At 37.6% G+C, this 22,242-nt stretch overlaps 1 protein-coding gene across 1 annotated transcript in view; it reads left to right on the forward strand.

Annotated features, from left to right (window-relative positions):
- NAMPT (nicotinamide phosphoribosyltransferase) overlaps positions 1-19,993 on the forward strand; it is a 32,673-nt gene extending 12,680 nt beyond the window's left edge. Inside the window, exons 2-11 of the mRNA XM_074163902.1 lie at positions 186-342; positions 1,298-1,401; positions 4,081-4,209; positions 4,680-4,838; positions 5,197-5,333; positions 7,363-7,588; positions 8,769-8,888; positions 14,605-14,745; positions 14,902-15,036; positions 16,733-19,993. Of these exons, the coding sequence (XP_074020003.1) occupies positions 186-342; positions 1,298-1,401; positions 4,081-4,209; positions 4,680-4,838; positions 5,197-5,333; positions 7,363-7,588; positions 8,769-8,888; positions 14,605-14,745; positions 14,902-15,036; positions 16,733-16,846 (1,422 nt within the window). The 3' untranslated portion in view covers positions 16,847-19,993. The remainder of the gene's footprint in view (positions 1-185; positions 343-1,297; positions 1,402-4,080; positions 4,210-4,679; positions 4,839-5,196; positions 5,334-7,362; positions 7,589-8,768; positions 8,889-14,604; positions 14,746-14,901; positions 15,037-16,732) is intronic.
- Positions 19,994-22,242: the final 2,249 nt, after the last annotated feature.

A 22,242-nucleotide genomic window follows, 5' to 3' on the forward strand; every position in this document is an offset into this window, starting at 1 on the left:
GTCAGTCTTTTGAACTGAAAATTGAAGGTGGCTAAAAAAGGGAAAATCCCCCAAATTACTGTGTAGAGTGTGAATAAAAGTCCCGAAGAGTTGGGTGTCACTCTAAGCTTTAATGTATAAATAAGTTTTCTCTCTGCTTTGTAGTGATGCTTTGAGCTCTTACTGAAGTTTTTTTCTTAATGTAGGTTACACACTACAAGCAATATCCACCTAACACAAGCAAAGTATATTCCTACTTTGAATGTCGTGAAAAGAAGACCGAAAATTCCAAATTAAGGAAAGTGAAATATGAAGAAACTGTTTTTTATGGTTTGCAGTACATTCTGAATAAATACTTAAAAGGTAACTGTCTCAAATTCCAGTAAATAATACCTGTAAATACCTCAAATACCTGTAAATAAATATTTTCATTTTTCTCAAGCCTGCAGTCTTATAGTTAAAACAATTCCAGGATATCTTGGTACAGTGTAGGTAGATCTTATGTGATTCTAAAAATGAGATGTCCACCCTCATAAAATGGTATTGACTTCTTAATTCAGACACCTCTCTAGTATGTTTATTTATGTCAATGGTTTATTAAAAATGAAGAGATGTTCATATCCCAACTTTATTGGGCTAAATTGAAATGAATTAAAGTAGAGCAAGACTGCATAGAATCACAAGAAGATAGAATGTTCAAGGGGAGAAAGATTTTGCATTTTGAACATAAGCTTTAGTCTCTATTTGCTGGTTTAGTTACTGTGTAAACTCAATGGTTTTAATTTCCCTTAAATGTCAATTGCCACTCAGTTTAGATCACTGAATATGGCAGCTACGTGTGAAAGTGTTTTCAATAACACAATAGTATCGCAGAAGTGGTTAATCAGAGACTGGTTGTAAGGCCTGTCCATGGGGATTCTCCCTGGAGCAGCGTAGCTTAACCCTTGTGCTAGTCTGGTTATGTCTTGTTGCATGTCCCAAACTGCGCAATCATCACATTCTTCTGGGAAAAGCACTGCTAGTAAAACCCTTGACAGGTTACTGACTGTCAGAAAAGAGTAGTAATCCCAAATTGTTCCTGAGTCACCTGCAAACTGCAAGTTTATTTTATCCTGTTGGTTTCTTGAGCAACCTAATCTATGTAATAAATGAAAGTAAAATTTTGTTTTAACATAGGTAGTGTACTGCATTTGACATATTCTCTCTATCTTGGTTGAAGACAAAGTGACTTTTCTGTGTCTGAACCTTTTTGTTATTTATCTTATAAATTGATGAATATCACAAGTTTCTAAGCTTTCATCTGTTTCTGAAACCATAGGCAAAGTGGTGACCAAAGAGAAAATCAAGGAAGCCAAAGAAGTATATAGGGAGCATTTTCAAGATGATGTCTTCAATGAAAAGGGATGGAACTATATTCTGGAGGTAAAAACTTCTGAAAGTAGTGTGAGATCATCATGAAGAATTTATGAATCAACTGTAGAATAAATACAGAAGCCTCTCCTTGTAACCATGATAGTAAAGACTGGATAAATTTAGCTTTTTATGCTTAGCGTACAGGGAGCAGCAGCTGTCAAAGAATAATCATATAATTGTAATTCCTTAGAGAAAAGTAATTTTCATCCTTTCAGATGCCAAATATGGCTTTGCAGGTAATAAGGATTTATGGCTGCCGTCAGCCAGATAGTATAAGTGAGGGCTTGTTGGCAGGTCTCCATATATAATACAGTGCTTAGTGGTTGCTTGCATCATTTCCATTGCTTTCTGTAACTAATATAACGATTTTTGTTCTAATGCAGAAAGCATTACAACTTCTTGCATGTGTAAATAGTTCCAGAAAATACATGTTTTGTTCAATCACTTCCTAAATTTTTCAGAGAGACTTAAGTTGAACTTTATTATGAAATACAAGGCTTGAGCACTTCTGACACACAAATCCCTCCAAATCAAGTCTTTCCACAATTATCCTCTTTCCCTTTTGTTTAAAAAGGTGTCAGTCTTCAAATAATTGCAAACATCTCTTCTCTGTAAAAGCAGCAGATTCAGACTAATAGCATTCATCGGAGCTCTTCTAATCCCTGCAGATTAATTAAATTTCATTGTAGGTTCTAGTGAATGGATATTTTTGCCATATGAAAACACAATTTTTAGTTATTTGCATTTATTTGTCCCTGAATACCCTGACAGTATGTATTTTATGGTGGCATCTGTCTGTAAATATATCTGGATGCCATCTTGCAACCAGGGTGTACCATAAGGTGTGCAAGAGAAAAGTGAATTTCAACTAAACGTTGCAAATGGCCGCAAGGTAAATAAAACCACCGTTTTCTAAGAGGGAGTTATGGAGAGGTTTGTAGAGGACTGTGAATTCAATCCATATTTGTGTTTGAGCTATGCTATACATTGTGAACTGCTCTCATCTGCATTTAATCTTGATCCCTCTTTGGCTAAACTGAATTAATACACTTTTAATACTGCATGTCTGTCCACAGAGTTTTAACATGGTTTAACTAATTCAGTTTCGATGCATGCTTTTGGTTTAGTCAAAAGAAGCCTTCCTGCATACCCCCTGTATACAATTTTTTTTTGATTCCTTTCTCAGATTTTCTTGTTGAAATTGTGCATCTGTATAAACAAATACAATTTCAACTTCTTGATGTTAGGTGCTGATGGCTCTCAAACTGGAAGTGTATGTACCCTTTGGGTCTTTGTATGCCTTTACGTGCACATAAACCCTGCTTCTCCTCACTAAATTCCTGTATATATTCACATACCTACCACTGTTTGCTCTCTGGCTCTGTTACCTGATGTGTAGTGTTAGGTAAAGTGGAGGCAGCAATGGCTGTATGGGTGGAGGGCCAAAATGGATTTGAAGTGTACACGCATGAATTTGTACAGAGAGTAAATGAATGAGTAAATACTGATAGGGTGAAGTGGAAGAGAGAAGTGGACTGCCTGGAGAACAAGGGGGTGGTGCAAAGGCTGGAAGTGAGCAGGAACTGATGATGACTGATGAACAATTCAGGGCTTATATCTTTAAGTTGATTTTACCTAAAAATTTTGAAAGGGGCTACAATACAGTGCTATGGCATGACCTTACTGCTTTTTCCATGCACAAAATCACCACCTATAGCAACTTTTGAAATCTGTTTTGTTTTTCCACTTAAGTATGCTTCTGTCTTCATTGAATCAATAATAAATTATTTCAAGCCTTTTTGAAGGCTTCATTGTCCTTTTTTAATCCAGAACAGACATCTCCAAGTCTAACAACCAAACCTGTGTGGTGTATAAACACAATTTGCTTCAGTATATTACACTTTGGGAGAAACTTTTAAACTGTAGTGTAGAAGAGACTTCTGATATGTTTTGGGCATTGGAGAATATGTTTTGATGCTACTTATGAATCTGTAATTTCTCTGAATTGATGCAATTTTTGTTGTCTTTAAAGAATATCTTATGAGAAGCTTTCTGTCAAATAATATTAATATACAAAACACTTTAAGTTTTATCAGTTTAGCTTGTAAAGCTCTTTCAGAAAGTTAGAATTACTCCTTTAGAATTGCTGTCTGCAGCTTACCCTTTTGAAAAAGGTGTGTTTCACACAATGTTTAGTCCTTCAGGGATGAAAGACTGAATTTGTCAAAAGAATGACATGTCAAGGTTAGATTTCATGTTTAGTGAATAATTGCAATGATAAAATATTCTTTAAAATAGATATTAAGTGGATGCTGTTCTAATAAATTAACAAAGCACGCATCTATACTAAGTAAAACTAAAGATTTTTTTTTTTAAAGGCCTAGATAGTAGCTAAACTTTTTTTAGCTTACTTCATGTGAAAGTACTGAAGAAAAGAGTAGCAAATATTTCTTGTCCTGTGGGTATTTTTATAGAATGTTTAAGCCTTCTTGACTCAAATTGCACAAGGAATACAACTGATAACCATCATTTGGTTTGATAAAGAGACTATTATTATTTCTAGGGTTCAAAGAAATGAAGGCAAAGAAAACTTTATCAATAAACTCATAGCCTGACTTTTGTTCCATTGCAGTCAAATAAGAGGGGTATTTTTCCTGTTGTCTAACAATATTACTGTTTCTTACACAGAAATATGATGGTCATCTTCCTATAGAAATAAAGGCTGTTCCTGAGGGCTCTGTAATTCCCAGAGGAAATGTTCTTTTCACAGTAGAAAACACAGATCCAGAGTGCTACTGGCTCACAAATTGGATTGAGGTCAGTTTTGGAAAGTTAACTTTTTTTTTTGAGTAAATATTAATGCACTTACATTAAAGGCTGAATCCCTTATTGGTTTAAGGGGAATCTCTGGCAGCTTTAATTTTCTGCTTTAAGTAAGCCTGGATTCTGTTTTTAGTGCTCTTACACAGACCTTCTCCCCCTACCTGGCAAGAGTAATAATAATTTTACAGGAAATTCACAAGAGTACTTTTATCCACAAGGAAAGGAGGATGGGAAGAATTATCTGTCTGTAGTTTGGGAGTGATAATTCCTGAGATGATCAATACCTGGCCTACCTTATAAAGGTTAATTACTTTAGCCTTAAAGCAAACTGTTGGAGGCATCAGTGATTTCTGAATGGGTGATGAAAACAAATAGACCTTTTTGTGCCTGATTAGATGCCAAGTGGGGATTTCTGAGTCCTAAGCAAACACATACCTAATAAGGTATTGTTTTATATGTTTTAGACTATTCTTGTGCAGTCTTGGTACCCAATCACAGTGGCTACAAACTCGAGAGAGCAGAAAAAGATTTTGGCCAAATATTTGCTAGAGACTTCTGGCAGCTTAGAAGGACTGGAGTATAAACTGCACGACTTCGGCTACAGGGGAGTTTCTTCACAAGAGGTAATACAATTTGTCTAATAATTTGAGTAATCTAATAGTTCTTAACTATAAGGATTGTAGCATGTATCTGCTGACAATTGTGTCCCTGTTCAGCAGTGAAACTGTGAATGCATAGAGCACTGTGGACTGACGCGGAGGGGGAGATTTGGGCTGGAGGGTGGGTATGTCTCTGAACTGTGAGCACAGACTGGGAGGGCCGTTTTCTCTATGGAAGCTGTCTTTCCAATGTAAATGCATGAGGAGGGTATTGGTGAAATGTGAACTGAGTCAGAGTTTTGCTGTTACAAACTAGTGCTAGCAGTGACAGGATTTAGGCTTCTGTATCTGGTGCAGCAACTGAAAGTTGTGTCTCTTTCAGACTGCAGGAATAGGAGCTTCAGCTCATTTGGTGAACTTCAAAGGAACAGACACTGTAGCAGGAATTGCATTAATTAAAAAGTACTACGGTACAAAAGATCCGGTTCCAGGATATTCTGTTCCAGCTGCTGAACACAGGTAAGATATTAGGCTATTAAAGCCTTTTTTAAAATAGCTTAACAAAATGTAATTTTTTCTTATCCATCTTTGTATCCAGAAATATTAAGCTTTTTCGCTTAAATCATACAGTATTAGCCATGACTGATCCAGCTGTTGAGGCTGAAGTGCGATACTGATGCCTCTATGCTCTAGGGACACAAGAGTGGCACAGTTATTCTTATCTATAAGTATGTTTTAAATGTTTTCCAACTATAACCTTCTCATCAGCGTCTTAAGTAAATTTGGATGATTCTTTTTAGAATGGACTTGAAGGCTTACAGGTGAAATTAGATATTGAGGATTCATGTTATGAGCTTTAAATTTTGTTTGAAAGACAAAATTGTAAAATAAAAAAAACATGTAAGTTGCAAATCTGGACTCTCCCAGATAGTGTTCACCCTCCAGAAGAGGCAGTTGCTCTAAAGCTTCCCATCAGTACAAATAATTCAGCCAGTGGTAAATCCTTGATCTCTCACTAAGAAATGTGAATGAGTTTTTGAGAGTAAGGAACTGGTGTCAAACAGGCATTTAAGATCTCTCATTGTTTATATCCGAATCCTGTACAAGGTCAGGAGTGAATGCAAATCCTTGGATTTCACCTGCATGTCTGCATACTGAAATAAACAGAATATAAAGGAAAGGATAGCTGCTTTTTTTTCTTATAGACTACAAAACCTAGTACTTTTGAATAGTGAATATTTTCACTTAGAATTGCAAAACAGACAATGGAAAAGCTTATATGAATAGTCCCAATAGATGAACTTCGAACAAACACCGCTTCATGTAACTCTTTGGACCATTGCTTTTCTCGGAGACCTGCTTGATCAGTAGAAGTGACAAATTTTTTCTGAAGTGTCTTCTCTTAGCTTAGCTTAATACTGCAGTTAAATCCAAAAATGGTGAATCAAACAACTATAAAGTTGTTTGTAATGAAGGCAAACACACGGAGTCAAAGAACAAGCAAGAGTCTTCTGCCTAGCATATTGAAGTGGTGGTGTGAGACCAGACAGCTTAAACTGTCCTCATTAAAGTTCGCATTGCAAAATGCAGACTGCAGTCACCCTTTCCAAGTTAATACACCAAAAGGGTCTCATGCAAGAGACCTAAATTTTTCCAGAATTGCTCTGCTGTTTCACAACCTCTGATGTGAGGTGGTGTTGTCAGTGTGGTGCTTGCCCCTGGGTTGCCACCAGGGTTGTTCCTCAGACTGCCCCAAACTTTTTTTGTGTCTTAACCAATTTTGTTATGTCCTGGGGCTTGTCCACACAGAAGTTAATTCTAGCATTTTATGGTAAAAATTCAGTGCCCCCTAGCTCTTGCTGCACACCTGTGCTTTGCATGTGAGCATTTTTAGATGTTCACACACAAGTCACTAAAGTTAATTATGTCAGCTGGTCTGTGACAGCCACATACAGACAGCTGCTGCGGATCAACTGGCATTCAATAACGAATTACCTCTCTCAGCAACTCTGTTTTATGTGCTTGCCTGTACCATTCTACCAAGGGTAATGCCCTGAGGTTCCTCTAGACGAATGTTTGTATGAGTGAGCATAATGATTTTAAATCGCTAGTAAAAAAATGAAAATAGTGTTTTCTTCTAAGATTTGTTGAACATATGCTGTGAGTTCTCTACTTCCCATCTCCTAGTCTGAAGCTGCCAGAGCAGATGTTCTGTTCTTGCATCTGTAGTTCCCAAACTGTCTGAATTTCAGATTTAAAAGAAAAACTCTCTCACATTTGTTAAATAAATAAAATCATTTTAACGAGTGAAAGACATTTCATGTGTCAAGTGTTTGCCAAAAATGAATCCAGGGTACTGTTTATTTAGTGTATATAGTATATGTACTATCCATGCAACGCAGAGCTGACAAGCACGTAGTTTATGCTGTCTTATAATCATATTGCCTACTATTACCTTGAACTGTTACTGAACTGTTACTGAAATACAGAATGTGCGATTTAACATTTAAATGCTGCTCTAATGTGGATTTTTCAATTGACTTTACAGTACCATAACAGCTTGGGGGAAAGATCATGAAAAAGATGCTTTTGAACACATAGTGACACAGTTTTCTTCAGTGCCTGTATCTGTGGTTAGTGACAGCTACGACATCTACAACGCTTGTGAAAAAATATGGGGTGATGACTTAAGGCATATAATTGAAGCCCGAAGTCCAGAGGCACCACTTATTATTAGACCAGATTCTGGGAATCCCCTTGACACTGTTCTAAAGGTAATTCTTTCTTCAAGTCATTTGTATACAAGATTGGGAAGGGCAATTTTGTTTTGCAATGACGGGCTAACAGACATAGGAAACACAATGCTCTAACTTGATATGCATAGTATATACTTGATGCTAGATTTATTTGGATTTATGAAAAATGTAAACATTTACCTCCTCTCGGTGTAGATATGGGAACTGTTTTGCAGTCTGAATAGTTTAATCTTTTTCATCAAACCCATTCTTGCATACTATTCTTGAAGCTTTTACAACAGCTACCAGTTTTGCTGGTCTAGTGATGTTGGAATAATTCTAGAAAGAGCGATCTTTCATCACTTAATGAATAAAATGGGAAACATCTTGAACATTAATAAATACCAGGCCAATAAGACATCCTACCACCAAGTTTAAGTATCTTGCTGTCCTGTATTAATGTAATTCACTGTTTTATGTTACAAATACAAGTTTAGCACACTTCTCCTTTTTTTAAGATGTGCGTTTAAGTCAGTGGCACGTGACTTCCAACTTGAAAAGTGCTTCTTGCCTTGTTGCTCTTTAGAGAGTCTAATCTATTGCAGTTCTATAATAAAAGCTGTTGATACCTCTGATTTTGAGTAGCTGTTGGCACTGTTTTAGTTAGTTATGGTGTTACTATGTCAGATTAGATCCATACAGCTTTAACACTTTTTTTTTTTTTCTCCTTTGGGACAACAGACATATCACAAATAGGAACTTTGAATAATCTTTCGGAGCTGATTAGAAAAACTCCTAACTGAAGTCTTTCATTTTAACTATTCATGGCTAACAAAATTGCAGAAAACTGAAAGCCTCATCCACCATCTTAAGGGAGGTCAAAAGAAGAGCAGAATCTTAAGTTGACGTGTTTAATTGCAAAAACTTGCAGCAACCAAAGAGAGAAAGGAGGGAAGCATGGGTCTGGTTAGCTCCTGGGTACAAGTTTGTAAAGGCCATATGGTCTGTGACTGCTTTAATCTAATGGCTCCCACCACAATGACTGGCATGCTTTTTGATTATGTGCCTATGTGGATAGATTTAGAGCAGGATACGTGGGTATATTTATGGAATTATTTTTTTTCAGAGCATGACTCAAATGTGGAAATTGTGGGGTTTTTTTTTTACTGGAATGGCAGGTGGTTTTTTTTATTTATTTTGAACTATCTCTTTTCAATAGGTCTTGGAGATTTTAGGGAAGAAGTTCCCCATTACAGAGAACTCAAAAGGCTACAAGTTGCTGCCGCCATATCTCAGAGTTATTCAAGGCGATGGTGTGGATATCAACACACTGCAAGAGGTAGGAGATCCTGTTTGGGTGTCAGGGTGACACTGGCAATGTTGATATTTAACCTGGACTCTCTTACAACTAGTCAAATATTGCAGCTTCTCTGCTGACCCCACCCAGCCCTTCATTCCAGGCTCTGGCAGTGATATCCTAATGTGTAAAACAAATTCATTAAAACTCCACAGGGAATTATTAAGATGCATAAAAAAAAATAAAAGGCATTTCCTAATCCTCCTGTTGTAACCCTTCTCCCACTGTCTCCTTTTGTTTGATTTTATCCTGCTTGTCAAGTCTCATTCAGATCAAAATCTGGCAGTGTTTGGTCCTTTCATTGATATATCTAAGGCACACTGCATGATTGCTGTGCTATAGCAGTGGTAGTAATTGACTGGTTTGGCTCATTAGCTATGTACCATCTGAAGTGTGCTTGCACTCAAATACTGAAGGTGTAGTTTTGAAGGAGACTTTTTAAAAACAAGGGTAAGGGAGGTGAGTTTGTTGATTTGGCAACTAGTGGAATAAAGATTGTTGAAAGCCCAGAAAATATGTTTAACAGATTAGTCTGTAGTCTGAGTCAAAAGTACAATTTCATCAAGACAAAAATTGATTATTTAGTAGATGCTGCATGCTTGGAACTAGTTATAAATTCACCACTGTTGACTAGATGGTGGTACTGGGTAATATAATGTGGTTACAAAGGTAGAGACTGCAGTAAGTATAGATGACGAGGTGCGCGTAAGAGGAGGACTTGACTTTATCAGGTTTGTTCTGGATCATTCATCTTAAGCTGTATCAGAGTTCAAAACTAGAAATAACTTGAATAAATTGAAATTAAGTTTACTTGATTTTATTAACGCTTGTCTTAGCTTTCTAGACTGATACATCTTTGTATTCTTGTTAATCAAAATTGGCTTTTGCTACTCCTCAAAATTAGGAGTGAGAGAGACATCAGGCTTGTTTTTTAGCTAGTCTGAAACTATCTGAGACTGAGTATGTAACATGGGCACATAATACGAAACTCAGTGACAGAATTCAAATTTGTCACTCAGATCCTTAGAAAGCAGTTAGCTTTGATACTGTTACCTATGCCTACTGTAGTGCAGTCATGCACTAGGGTTTTGTTCCTCCTCCATTAGCCTTTAAAGTAAATTTTATTTTACTTTATTTTTTTTGTCCCATGTGGCTTTTTGAAAATATACAACTGTGCTAATGTGCTTAACAGGACACAAGCATGAGAGGTTAATAGCTGCAAAGAAAGTCTTATCGTTAGATACTAGGGGAAGAGACTGTTTGGTTTTTTTTTATATATACATATAAAAACTTGTTCTCAAAAACCATTTAACAGGACGGATGCCTGTGTTAAGCAAATTAGATAGTGGCTGAGATTTTCATGAGTCATAACAGGAAAGAAACTGGCCTATTAATCCTCTCTTGTAAGGAATTCAAAGGTTGTTTTCTTTAAGTTGTGCTGGACAAAATTCAAGGACGCTCATATAGCATCAATTGTAATCAAAATAGTAAAACTAGTATTTAAAATATTTGCATTAGAGGAAAAAATGCACTGCTCTCCCAAGTTCTGAATAGAGCAGGTAAATAATTCCAGCAGATAATGGGAAAGGGTAAGAGGCAGAAGGAGCAATTCTTTGTTCAGATGATCTGCCTGTTTACATATTTTCTTCATCTAACTGTAACTGATTATGAAGAAAAGTCTACTTCTGTGTAGCAGAAGAGAGTTGAAAGTCTGGTTCCACAAGACTTAGAGAGCAGACATAACTCACTGCTGCCCAGTGGCTGCCTTTTTAGCTCTTCCTGATTCTAATCTTGCTGCACACCTCATGTCAGCTTTGGTCATTGAACCACTGGTCATTAAACTAATTTAGCCCACACATGTAGCAGCAAACTCACTCAGCCAAAAGTGACCAATTTTTTGGTTCAGTGAATTAAATTGGCCCAAAAAAGGGGACGGTACTCGCCACCACGATACAGGAGAGAAAATAAACTGTTGTTTTGAGCTGGGAGAAGCAGGAAGGAAGGAAAACGACACTTCTCATTTAACAGCAGATTATATTGAAGAAAACCCCTGAAGTTGCAGCCCAATTTTACTCATGTTTAAATTTCATGGATTTCTTTATGTTATGGTTTGAGAGAACCCATAACAATCTATTGTCATTAGACAATTATTCTATTACCCAATGACCCCTCCCCACCCGGAAAGGGGAATCGGGGAACACAAAGATACACAAGGGTTGAAATATAAATAGATTTAATAGACTAAGACTAAATAAATAACAATAATACTAAAGAACCAGTATTAATCCTGATACTGATATAAGATATATGGGAATTATACTCAGCCAGCAATATCAGTAGGAAGCTGTGCACTCCCAGCAGTGGACAGCAAATGTCGGACACTGCAAGCGCAATGGCTTCAGGAGGAAGGGAAGGCCTCAGGGCTCCGGCACCGGGGCAAGGAGTTGTCTGGACCGCCGCCATCAGGGAGAGAGCCCACTATGCAGCAAACTTTTCTCATTTATATTGGATGTGACGTTCATGGTATGAAATACTCCTGTTGGCCAGCCTGGGTCAAATGCCCAGGCCTTGCTCCTCCTTGTCCCTGCCCCTGGCAAGGCCCGAAAACATTAACCTTGGATCTCATGGAGCCTGGCTGGCTATAAAGTAAATATTTTCACAAATTCAGACACTAGAGTCTTCTAAAGGTGCAATTTCCCCAGCATTAGAAGAAAAGTTAGTCCTGTGTCTCTCAACCCAGGACACTTTATCCTCTTATGTCAGCAAAACCAAGGTTACCATGCTGACTTTTGCAAGACTGGGTAATACCTTGCCATTTGGAGAGAAGGAGAAAGAAAAAACAAAACAAACAAAAAAAACCCAACAACCCACCCATCCCAAAACCAACCCAACCTTTTCAAAAAGAAGTTTACCTGAACAAGTATGAATGCATTGTTGTGGCCATCTGTCCTCCCCCCCCACTTAGAGCTTATGGAAGTGATTATTCTAATTATTCTGTATAAGTCTTAGACTCTAGGTGTGATTTATTATTATGGATCAGATGAAAGGTAATAGGTACAATAGGAAAATTTAGAGTGAGTAATGACTGATCAGCCTCATTTAACTGTCCAAACTAGCTGAAACAACAATATAGAAAACAACTGAGAGTATAAACTGGCTTTTAAAATTCTTTGTTTTAATAGGGAATGCTGGTAGAACAGGTAAGGAACCTTTTCTGACTTTCTTCTAGTATTTTCACTTTTTAAAATCATTCCAATCTGCTAACTCCACAATATACTACACTTTCAAAGGATTTTCTTTGAGCATTCAATTTCCAGATGTGTTTAAATTTTTATACAAAGAAAATCCTCTAATCTGGAGTCACAGTTGATGGATTAATCGTGTTCATAATGGTCAGAGGAAGCTGGTCAAAACCTTGACACCTGAACTGTTCTCCCTGTGTAGGTTTGAAAGTGTGAGACAAGAAATTCCTCTATTTTGTTTTCCTTTTGGGGAGGCTTCAGTTGTTTCAGATCTCCACCTTTTCTTCTTCCCTACTATGGCTGCTGTTTTCCCGCTCTTCCCCATACCTAAGGAAGCTGTTATTTGGGTCTCTGCTGCGGGTCACTGGTAGAGTCAGAGCTGTCTTTCAGCTTGGTGTCAGCTGTCAGAGCTGTCTTTCCCTTCCCTTTCACCCCTCACCAGCCAAAGATCAGTCTGAGTAAGGAAATCCCTTGGGAGAGAGTGGAAAGGTGGATGCCAGTTCTTCACCGAAGGTAAGTGAGGAGCTGTGCCTGTGGCACAAGATGAACAAACCCTCTGTAAACGAGAGCAGGAACTCTAGATGAACGGAGGTTCACATTTCTTCTCACCTAGGCAAGAAGGTTAAGCAGCCATGGCCCAGCTATGCTGTACTTGCACTACGATCTGTTAACAAGTATCAGTGAACACAAAGTCTAGGCATCATGTGCCTTGGTAGGATGTTGTTTATACTGGGTAGTTTGTGCTACACCTTCAGGCTTGTTCAAGGGAGTTCAGTGTCAGATGTGATCTATAAAACTCAATGAGGAAAAGAGTAGCATATGTTGGCTCAGGATTGGCCAACAGTTCACACAGCTTCAGGCTTAGTCAGCGTAAGGACAGAACTTGATCAGAGTCCAGGTGGAGTTTACCTACATTTGCATTTTCAAAAGACAGTGTAGATAAGCAGATTCCGTATCCAGTCAATGCTGACTTCTTACAGTACTATTGGGCCTTATGCTTAAGGAGAAGGTATAGAAAATCCCTTTTCTTACCCTTCTTTGTTATTTTCAGTTGCTTCTGAGATGCTTAAGGGAGAACTTCATTCATTTCAATCCTTTATCCTCCCTGAGTACCCCTCTTAACTGCTTCCAGAAGAACCTAATCACCTGAAAGTAGGGATTCCTTTTGTGCATGGTCACTGTCTGAAAGGATATGATGACTACTGCTAAAATCCACAGGATTGTCACATATTGAGGGGGTATTTGTTCAGGATACAAAGCTTCCGAAGGGTTCCCTTAAGTGAAAGTCATAGTGGTAGGGCCTGAGATTCATTTCTCTTGGCTTTTTGGATGAGGCTGAGTAAGCTGGTACCATCAGAATGACGGAAACTCACTGATAAGAGCTCTACTGGGGAAATCTCTGCTAAAAACATAGTGGGAAGGTGTTCAGAGCATACCCTCAAAAGGCATTTCTTTTAGATGCAGGAGGCTGAGACTGCAGAAAAGATTTACCAGATTTCTGACAATGTTGATTTTTGAAACTCCGCACTGTTCCCCATAGATTTTGTCTCCCCCCCGCCTTCTGCTTCTTACCTTCCCTTTTTCTGGATGGATGGGATTTTGCCATTTCATCCACTCTGAAGTTCTCACCTACTTCTGTTAGGAAAATGGTTAGGAGATAGGAGTTGAAACACTCTGGTATTGGGACTATAACCATCATTTCAGGCTGTCATAAGGGTAAACAGGTCAGGGAAACAAATCTTGGCTATTTATGAGCATGACTAAACTAGCATCCATTACTCCAGGCTAGAGGATGTCATGTTTGTCTGGATAAAAGGAGAGTTGGGGGAAATAATATATGGCGAGTTTTAACTTTACTATTTTGGCAGTGCAGTTCACATTGATCTACTTTGCCACCTTCTCGGGCAGGTACAAACTTTTTCAGCAGCTTTATGTATTTTCATTTCCCGTCTTCAAAATTGCTAATTGAATTCTAGTCAATGTGATTTTCAGGAGAACTGCTTGGTAGAAATCATTGGTCAAAGTGGGTAGTAACTTTCTGGAGCTGATGAGAAAGATGACGGCTTTGTTTCAGGGTGCACACTGTGCTTTGAGGTCTTCCCATAATTCTGAGAAATCGGAAGGCTCTGAAATACTCCCATGAAGTCTTTCATTTTCTTCAGAGCTCTGATTGTCTGGGCATTGCATTACTGTGCTACCCTAGTTTGGGAAGTATACTTGCTGGCATGATAGTTTTACAGCATAAACTTTCTATAATTAGTCCATGCTGGAATCTCAAATTAAAATGCAAACAACATGCCAAGTATTGACAAAATTGTTACACACATATCCTGGAAACTGAATGTTAGTTGGTTTAATTGTCTGTAAAAGCATCTTGTTTAAGTAGCATAATATCTTTACGGAAAAATGGCATGACCTGAAAGTATGTTCCATCATAATTTTCTTTCTCTTATTAGATTGTGGAAGGAATGAAGAAGAATAGATGGAGTATTGAGAATATTGCATTTGGATCTGGTGGAGCTTTGTTGCAGAAACTAACCAGAGATCTCTTAAACTGTTCCTTCAAATGTAGTTACGTGGTGACCAATGGTCTCGGGGTATGTCTTTGTACTACTTCTACTCTTATGTTTTCAATAGGGACCTCCTTGCTTGAAAGGCTGTTGACATTTCCTGTTACATTACCACCGTCTGCATTAGGTGCACAAGCCCCACAAAGCCCTTTCCTGTTAAAAAAAATACTCTTTTCATTTTAGGTAAATGTCTTCAAGGATCCAGTTGCCGATCCGAACAAACGGTCAAAGAAAGGCAGACTGTCATTGCACAGGACACCTGCTGGAGATTATGTGACACTTGAAGAAGGCAAGGGAGATCTTGAAGAGTATGGGCAGGTATGAATTTTCAAAATGGTTTACGTCATTCTTCATGCAAAAATAGACTGAGAAAAAACAGGTTATAACTTATTGTCTTTGTTCAACTCCTGTCTTACTACCTCAGAAGTGTCCCCAGTGCCAAATTCAGTAACAGCAGAATGTTAGAAAGCCAGTAGAGTGTTCAGGCTTTACAATTGGAGATCTTTCTCTTTTGTTTGTCTTCAGAAACAATAGAACATTGCTGCTTTTTCCCAAAACTAATGTCTCTTTTGCAGAATGTATGCTAGCCAAGCAGTCTTGTATGGGCTATATAGCACAATTTGAGTAGTGACCTGAGGTCGGAGAGGGATAGGTGTAACTAAAACTTGTTTCTACTTTCCCATTGAGAATTTTAAATAGTTCCTTTGGATGTTAATGCTCAGGGGCGGGGGAAGGGGAGAATTGCCCAGTTTTCAAAGATGTAAATTTACAAGCCAGGAATTCGGTTTCCCTGTTAATTCTTTACAATTGCAAAATGAAATGCTGGTTTGCTAACCTAAGCACAAACTTCATGCCAGTCTCAGGCTTTCAGTTTGATATTGCTTACGTTTTACATGTACATGCAATGAAATGTTTAACTGCATTTTGAGTCTCTTCCTGAATTAAGAGGACTGAAAATAAGTTACCAAATTGCACTTCAGCCTTTAGAAGCTGGAGGTTTCTTAAGTTTTCTGGTCTAAGGAAGCACATTTCTGTGCTCTTAGGCAGAGGGGTACTACTAGGCGTACTGTAAAACTGAGATCTGTCTGAGAAGCTTCAAGACAGGAAACCAGTTATATACACTGTACATAATGTGTTCTAGATGCAAAGATTAAGAAAAAAAAGACTTTCAAAGTGATATGTACGCATAAGCATGTATGTATGATTGTGTTGAACGTACATGTATACAGAGAGAGGGGGACCTAATGGTGAGAAATCTCTTCAAAACAAATCACAAGACTTTGGCTCTGAAATTAGGCAATATATAGTTCCTTCATTTTTGACAGGTCAAATAATTCATTAATAATTTTTTTGTCCTGTGATATTAGAGAGGGTAATTTGTGTGGTACAGATTCTGCGGCTCCCTAGGAAATGACAGGGAACTACTTTTTTGTGGGCCCATTTCTCCAAAGCCACAGGTTCTTCAAGCGTAGCTTTTGCTCAATGTTTCTTTTGTGCTAACTTTTCTGCACAAAGCTGTGTTTATTGCTCTTTCAGCGGGCTGTTTGCAAGCACTTCTTGATACACTGTTTTACAAAATATATGTGCAAAGGGGACTGCGAAGAGAATTTTTTTTAGTGTTTTTTTTTTTTCTATGGTTGCTCTAGAGGAAATAAAGACTTCATTTAAACCTCTGTAATTGAATTGTATTTAATTGGTTGAGCATCTCCTTTCTTACTAGCTGCTCTAGGAGGGTATATTTAGCATGTGTGGCTGTGGCTTTGGCTTTGGCCAGATGTGGACAACTTACTTTAGGGACTACTTGGCATAAAGCTTCTGTCTGTGCACAGGATGGCCAAAATCCTTTTTTCTGTCTAACCATTAGTTGAAGGTGCCAGAAGTAGTTGTAAACTGATTATATTGACAGTTTAAAGTGCTAGTCTTAATCAGGCTTGATTTGGGTGCTTGCTTTTGAGTTTGTGTTGTTTGTTCATTTGCCAAATCACTCTTGCTGAAACAGTGGTGTTTCTTGCAGGATCTCCTTCATACAGTATTTAAGAATGGGAAGGTAACGAAGTCATATTCATTTGATGAAGTAAGACAAAATGCCAGGCTGAAGAACAGTGAACTAGAAGTGGCGTCTCACTAAGTTCCATTCCATGTCTGTGTATGTGTGTGTGTAACAAGTACGTACTGCATAGCTACTGGGTTTATTGTACAGATTTGTGTGTTTGTGTTTTATGACATTGTAGCCAAATTATTTGTTGGTTTATGGACATACTGCCCTATCTTTTGCCAGTCTTTAGAAAAGATAAAATCAGGAAATGGTACTTACATTGTAAAACATATTTAATGCTAAAGTGTGCTTTTTAGGGCCCTTTGCCAGTAGTGATTCAATCTGGTATTGATCTTTTCACAAATGAGACAGAGCTGAGAAACTTTTTTATATATATTACAGAATATCACAAAATGGATTTACATAAAATTATCATGATTGCTTTATGTTTATATTTAACTTGTATTTTTGTACAAACAAGATTGTGTAAAATATATTTAAAGTTTCAATAATTAAGTCTTTCCAACTTTTCATGATTTTTATGAGCACAGACTTTCAAGAAAACATTTGGTGGGGGGGAAATCCATTGCCTTTTGTCCATTAATCAGCAAATAAAACATGGCCTTAAAGTTTGTTGTGACATTGTACCATTTGACGACTAAATGAGGACTCTTATCTCCTTAAGATCCCATAGAATTGCTGACCTCACCGTTTCTTGTAGTTGTCTGTATTAGTAAATCTGCATTAAAGAAAATTACTGTTCTTACTAGAAGGTTTAGGTACTACAGACCTTGCTGGCATGGTAAGGTATGTAAATGAAATGCCAAATTTGAAAGGATTCTCTACTGCAACTTAACTTGCCAAGTCTATCCCACTTGGCATATGCACCTCAATATTTTAAGAGTAAAGTTTTTAAGAGATCTCCTCTTCCACTAAAGAATATATGTGTAAAATACTGAAATATGGAAGCGGTGTATTTTAAAGTAATTACACTTCTGGGTTTATTTTTCATATACTGTAAGTGACATGACTTTAAAGCAAAATACTGGACTGGGTAGTGCACTTTTTTACTTTTTTGTATTTTTTTCATTGATTTGCCTTTTGTCAGACTGGATGTTAAATTGTAAAAATGTTTAACTATTTTTGTTAACAACTTTAATAAAACTTTATGCTAGCCAAACTCCTACATGAATGGCAGAGCTGTTTCCCCTTCTCGCCCTGTCTCATTGGGGTGAGGAGGGGCTTTTATTTTGCAGAGGGTAACTGTAAAACAATGTTTGAGAGATACTTTTGAACTGTCTGCACTTGATTGTATTTGCTCTCTGCGTATGCTTGATGTGAATATCTGCTGGAAAACAAAACTGTTGAGGATTTTATTTGAGAAGCTATGTAGTAACCTTTGAAATGTCTGATAGTACTGTAGGATGGCTCTCACTAGAAAAGTACCTCCCTTACTCAAAAACAAAAAACAACGGGAAAAGTAAATGGCTCCTGTGTTTTCCTGGTGATCAACTATCAGCCAATGGCTTAATATACTGATGTAATTGATACTTCTAATTAGTAAATGATGTTACAGAAAAATGTTAAGGGTCCTTTAAAATAATTTAAGCCTACAAAATTTTATAAAATATGCTTTTAAAGGAAGATTGAAAAGCCATACTTCATTTTTCTTATTCTCTCGCCTAAAAGGGCCACATCAAAGCACCCATAATATTTCCAGAGTTTGTGGTTAAGACATTTATGCCCAGTCTCAATAGTTCGTGTTAACAAAAACTTGTTTTTCACTTGTAGTGTATGTAATTATACATTTAAGTGATGTATTGTTTCAAAAATAGTGCTTTAGTAAGACTAAACGCTGACCTTTCACACTGAGGAACTGCCTTCCCTTTGCTATTGATGGTATTGTTTGTATTTGCCCAGGAGAGGTTTTAAATCTGGACCTAGGATCAGTAGCAAGTAAACAGTACAGAGCCTATTTCACTCCTCCACACGTGTACTAGGGAATTTTATGATGTATGGTTTAAAAAAAAAAATAAAGTAAATGCTGCTTTCATTCTGTACCAATAAAAATTTTGATAACTATTGACTACCCATAACTGATATTTTTGTACTTGAGAACTGAGGATATACTGTGGAAGCACTGTTTTCTTGTGTACCATGAAATACATAAGTAATTGTTCAGTATTGTCTAAGACTTTTAGCTTATTAGTTGGAGATTTTAAGCAAATTGTCTTTGTGCATGTTACTTTCAGAAGGCTGTTATGTCACCCATTTTATTAAATGTTAATATCTTTAAAGGGGGAAAAAAAAAAAAACACCTGGTGCTATTCAAACCTGAATACATGTCTCTGTGTTTGGTGGTTTGACATTCTGGGCATCAAGGAGTTGACAGAAATTACTGCAGTGCTTGAACCATACAATATCCTAATTCTTCCACATGAAAGCAAACAGCATGTTTGTTTGCTTTAAATTACTAGATTTGTAGTCATTGATATATTTTAATTATCCCCATTTCATAATATGATACAGTATTTGTATTTAAAAATAGAAATTGGGAGTTTTGTGTTAATACTCTTATTTGTAACCATATTTAGCATAAGGAGTGGGTTTTATAAGACTATTTTTTTTCTTGAGCTGCATGATTATGATAAGATGCATTTTTGGTACTTTGAAAGATCTGAGGAGAGAACAGAAGAGTACTTAACTGTTTGGTTTGCCAAAATCAAAACAAAGCTTAAACAGTTTTTTCTTATAGGTTTTTACATTCCTTCTTAACCTGTTTAGCGAAGAAGAAATATTCCTCACTTAAATCCTCTGTTGAAGTAACTTTAATGTACTTGGCATCAAATACCAGTATGTAATACACATGGAAATAAAGTTTAGTTCTGGCAGTGAAAATAATAGCCATTTGACTGTGTCTTAAAGGTTGTGATGTTGAGCATCAGATTTCATTCCTGTGCTTTTTGTTGCCAAACACAGGCTGGAGTGTAGCTGTGCTGTCATTCCTGTCCTCTGCAGGAGAGCTGCTCAGCTGGCCTGCACCCTGGTTGTGGTCAAGTAATTGAATTTACAGTCAGCTCCATTCGAGAGAAGAGGCTGTGTTTTAGGGTGTGAGCACATCTGTGCTTTGGCATCTTGAGCGTTTAAAAATCAAGCACTTGTAATGAATTCGATAGAAGGAATTGTCCTCTCTTTATTTTTCACGTAATCCTTTCTCAAAGATTGATTAAATTTTACCTCTAAAGCTACTAAAAATGCTTTTTTAAAGGGAAATTAACCAAAGATGTTGCAGCCTTCAGTTCACTTAGTGTATGTCAAAAAATAGTATCAGCTCTTCAACAGAGAGAATGTCTCATGTCCCTTTGGACAGGATTTTTGTAATTGGAAGAAGTTACACTTTTAATTCCTACATAACTTACAAATTGCAGAGGCTGCCTTACAGACAGACACTGTTAGGAAGGGTGTATAAGGCACCTAGTGTAAAGATTTACCGTCATTTGTTGCTGGTTCCTTTAAGTCATACTGTAATGTAAAACAGGGCTCCTGTAGCCTGCAGTAATGGCCTTTTAGCTCTTGAATTTAAAGTCTCTGTTACATGATATTTGCAGAGAACACGCACAGCCTAAATGCTAGGCAGGCCTCTTCCTGCTACTTTCCACGCTGGTAAAAACCTCCAGCTACAACGCTACAGCTTTTCTTACTCTGATCATCCTTTGTGCATTGGGAATTATTGTTGATGGTGAGTGTGTGGTGGTGGGCGCCCATGTCATCACACAAAGCAGTCTGCAAGGAAATTCCAGGCCTTGGACTGGGTGGGGGAAGGCAAGGGACTCAAAAATGTCTCTTCCTGTGTCCTCTAATTCTACTGTTATAAATCAAATAATATCTCTGCTGAGCTGCTCAGGGCAGGAACTTTGAGGATGCATTTGAGAGATGGTAATTGCATCTCTGCCTGGTAACATATGGGCGGTTTCTTGTCCATGAGAGCCCCACCAGGGTCCTGTAGGTTTGCACCTTCTCTGTGGAATTTGTAAGCGCTTGAGTGAAAGATGGTCGTCTTGTTTTAAATCTGGTGGATAGAGGCACCTCCTGCAGAGAGCTGCATGCCTTCTAAATAACCTGGTGATCAGAAGTAAGGAAAAACTGAGATTAAGTATGGCTCTGTAAAGTCACACTTAATGAAATCACAGTTGTCTATCATGGATAGGTTTGGGGTTTTTTTCCTATTTTACTCATAGTAGTACAGCTGACCTTGTTAATGATTTTTAAACACCCTTCACAGTTATCTAAAGATGTTTGGTTTTAATCCATTGTAAGGGATAAAAAGCACTTAGCAATAGAGCATTTCCAAAAGCTATTTTCCTGTGGCGCAGTATTTTGATGAAAGGTGCTCTGATTTCTGCTGTAACACAACCCAGAGCAATTCAATGGATATGGGAGTGAAGACGGCAGGATTCTTCTCAAGTAACGTATTTTGTTCTATATTGGCTCCTTACTAACCTTTATCTGAGTATTCCTAACTGCTCTTTGAATAGAATTTCTAGAATTTTCAATTTATGGTGAGGTTTCCTGGAATCAGAGTTGTACTCCTCTCTCCTGCTCCTGGTTGGGGCAGAGGGGTCTCGTAAGGACAGACAGGGAGCCATCATGCCTCCAGCAATGTTTTTACTTCCCTCTTATACAACTTTTCTGAGTAGAAGGGCAAGTTTATTGTTTTCAGAAAATTTGGGTTGTGTAACTTTTTTTGTATCTAAATCAGTTCAAGCTGTTTCTAGATCACTAGATATATTTACACAAGCATACTCTAATTTATTAGTATGTGTAACTATTTACCTTATGCCTCATTGATTAGTATTGGTCTATGAGATTCGAAGATCTGATTCTTGGTGGTTGTTCCTATGCTTGTGTCAAGTTAACGTATGTAGCTAGGTAATTATAAATTATTGAAAATAACCTCAGAATTCTCTATAATTACAGTATTTAAGAAATTCAAGTGGGTAGTTAAAGAATGCATGGAAGGGTCTGAGGGCTGGACGTTTTTACTTCTTTGTCACCACTTTAGGTTATTAGTGTAGCTATTTAAAACTTTCACATCAGCTGTATTATACGAAAGAAGATGAGGAAACACATTTTATAATGGCTGAGTATTCATATTGCCAAAAGATTAATAATACACTCTCACACCAGGTGAGACTCAAAACCTTTTATCTTCTAAAGAAAAGTGAAGAACATCAGTCCCAAACTTAACTTCCCTTTCCCACAAAAGGGAGGAGACAAAGCTGTTTTCTCGGGGCATTTGGGATGCACTTTCCTCAGCTGTCTGAGTGTAAAGAACAAGGCTGCCAAGCTCTTCCCTTTCAAGGAAGGTTTCCCCAGTTCCAAAAGATGCTGCCCTATTTTAAGCATAAGGAATTGCAGCTTGTTGTTGGATGTGTCAGAAGGATGACATACCCCAGCAATTTCAGAGGATAATCTCTGGGCGAAACAGC

The sequence above is a fragment of the Numenius arquata genome, chromosome 2 (assembly GCF_964106895.1).
Source record: "Numenius arquata chromosome 2, bNumArq3.hap1.1, whole genome shotgun sequence".
NCBI classification, from domain to species: Eukaryota; Metazoa; Chordata; class Aves; order Charadriiformes; family Scolopacidae; genus Numenius; species Numenius arquata.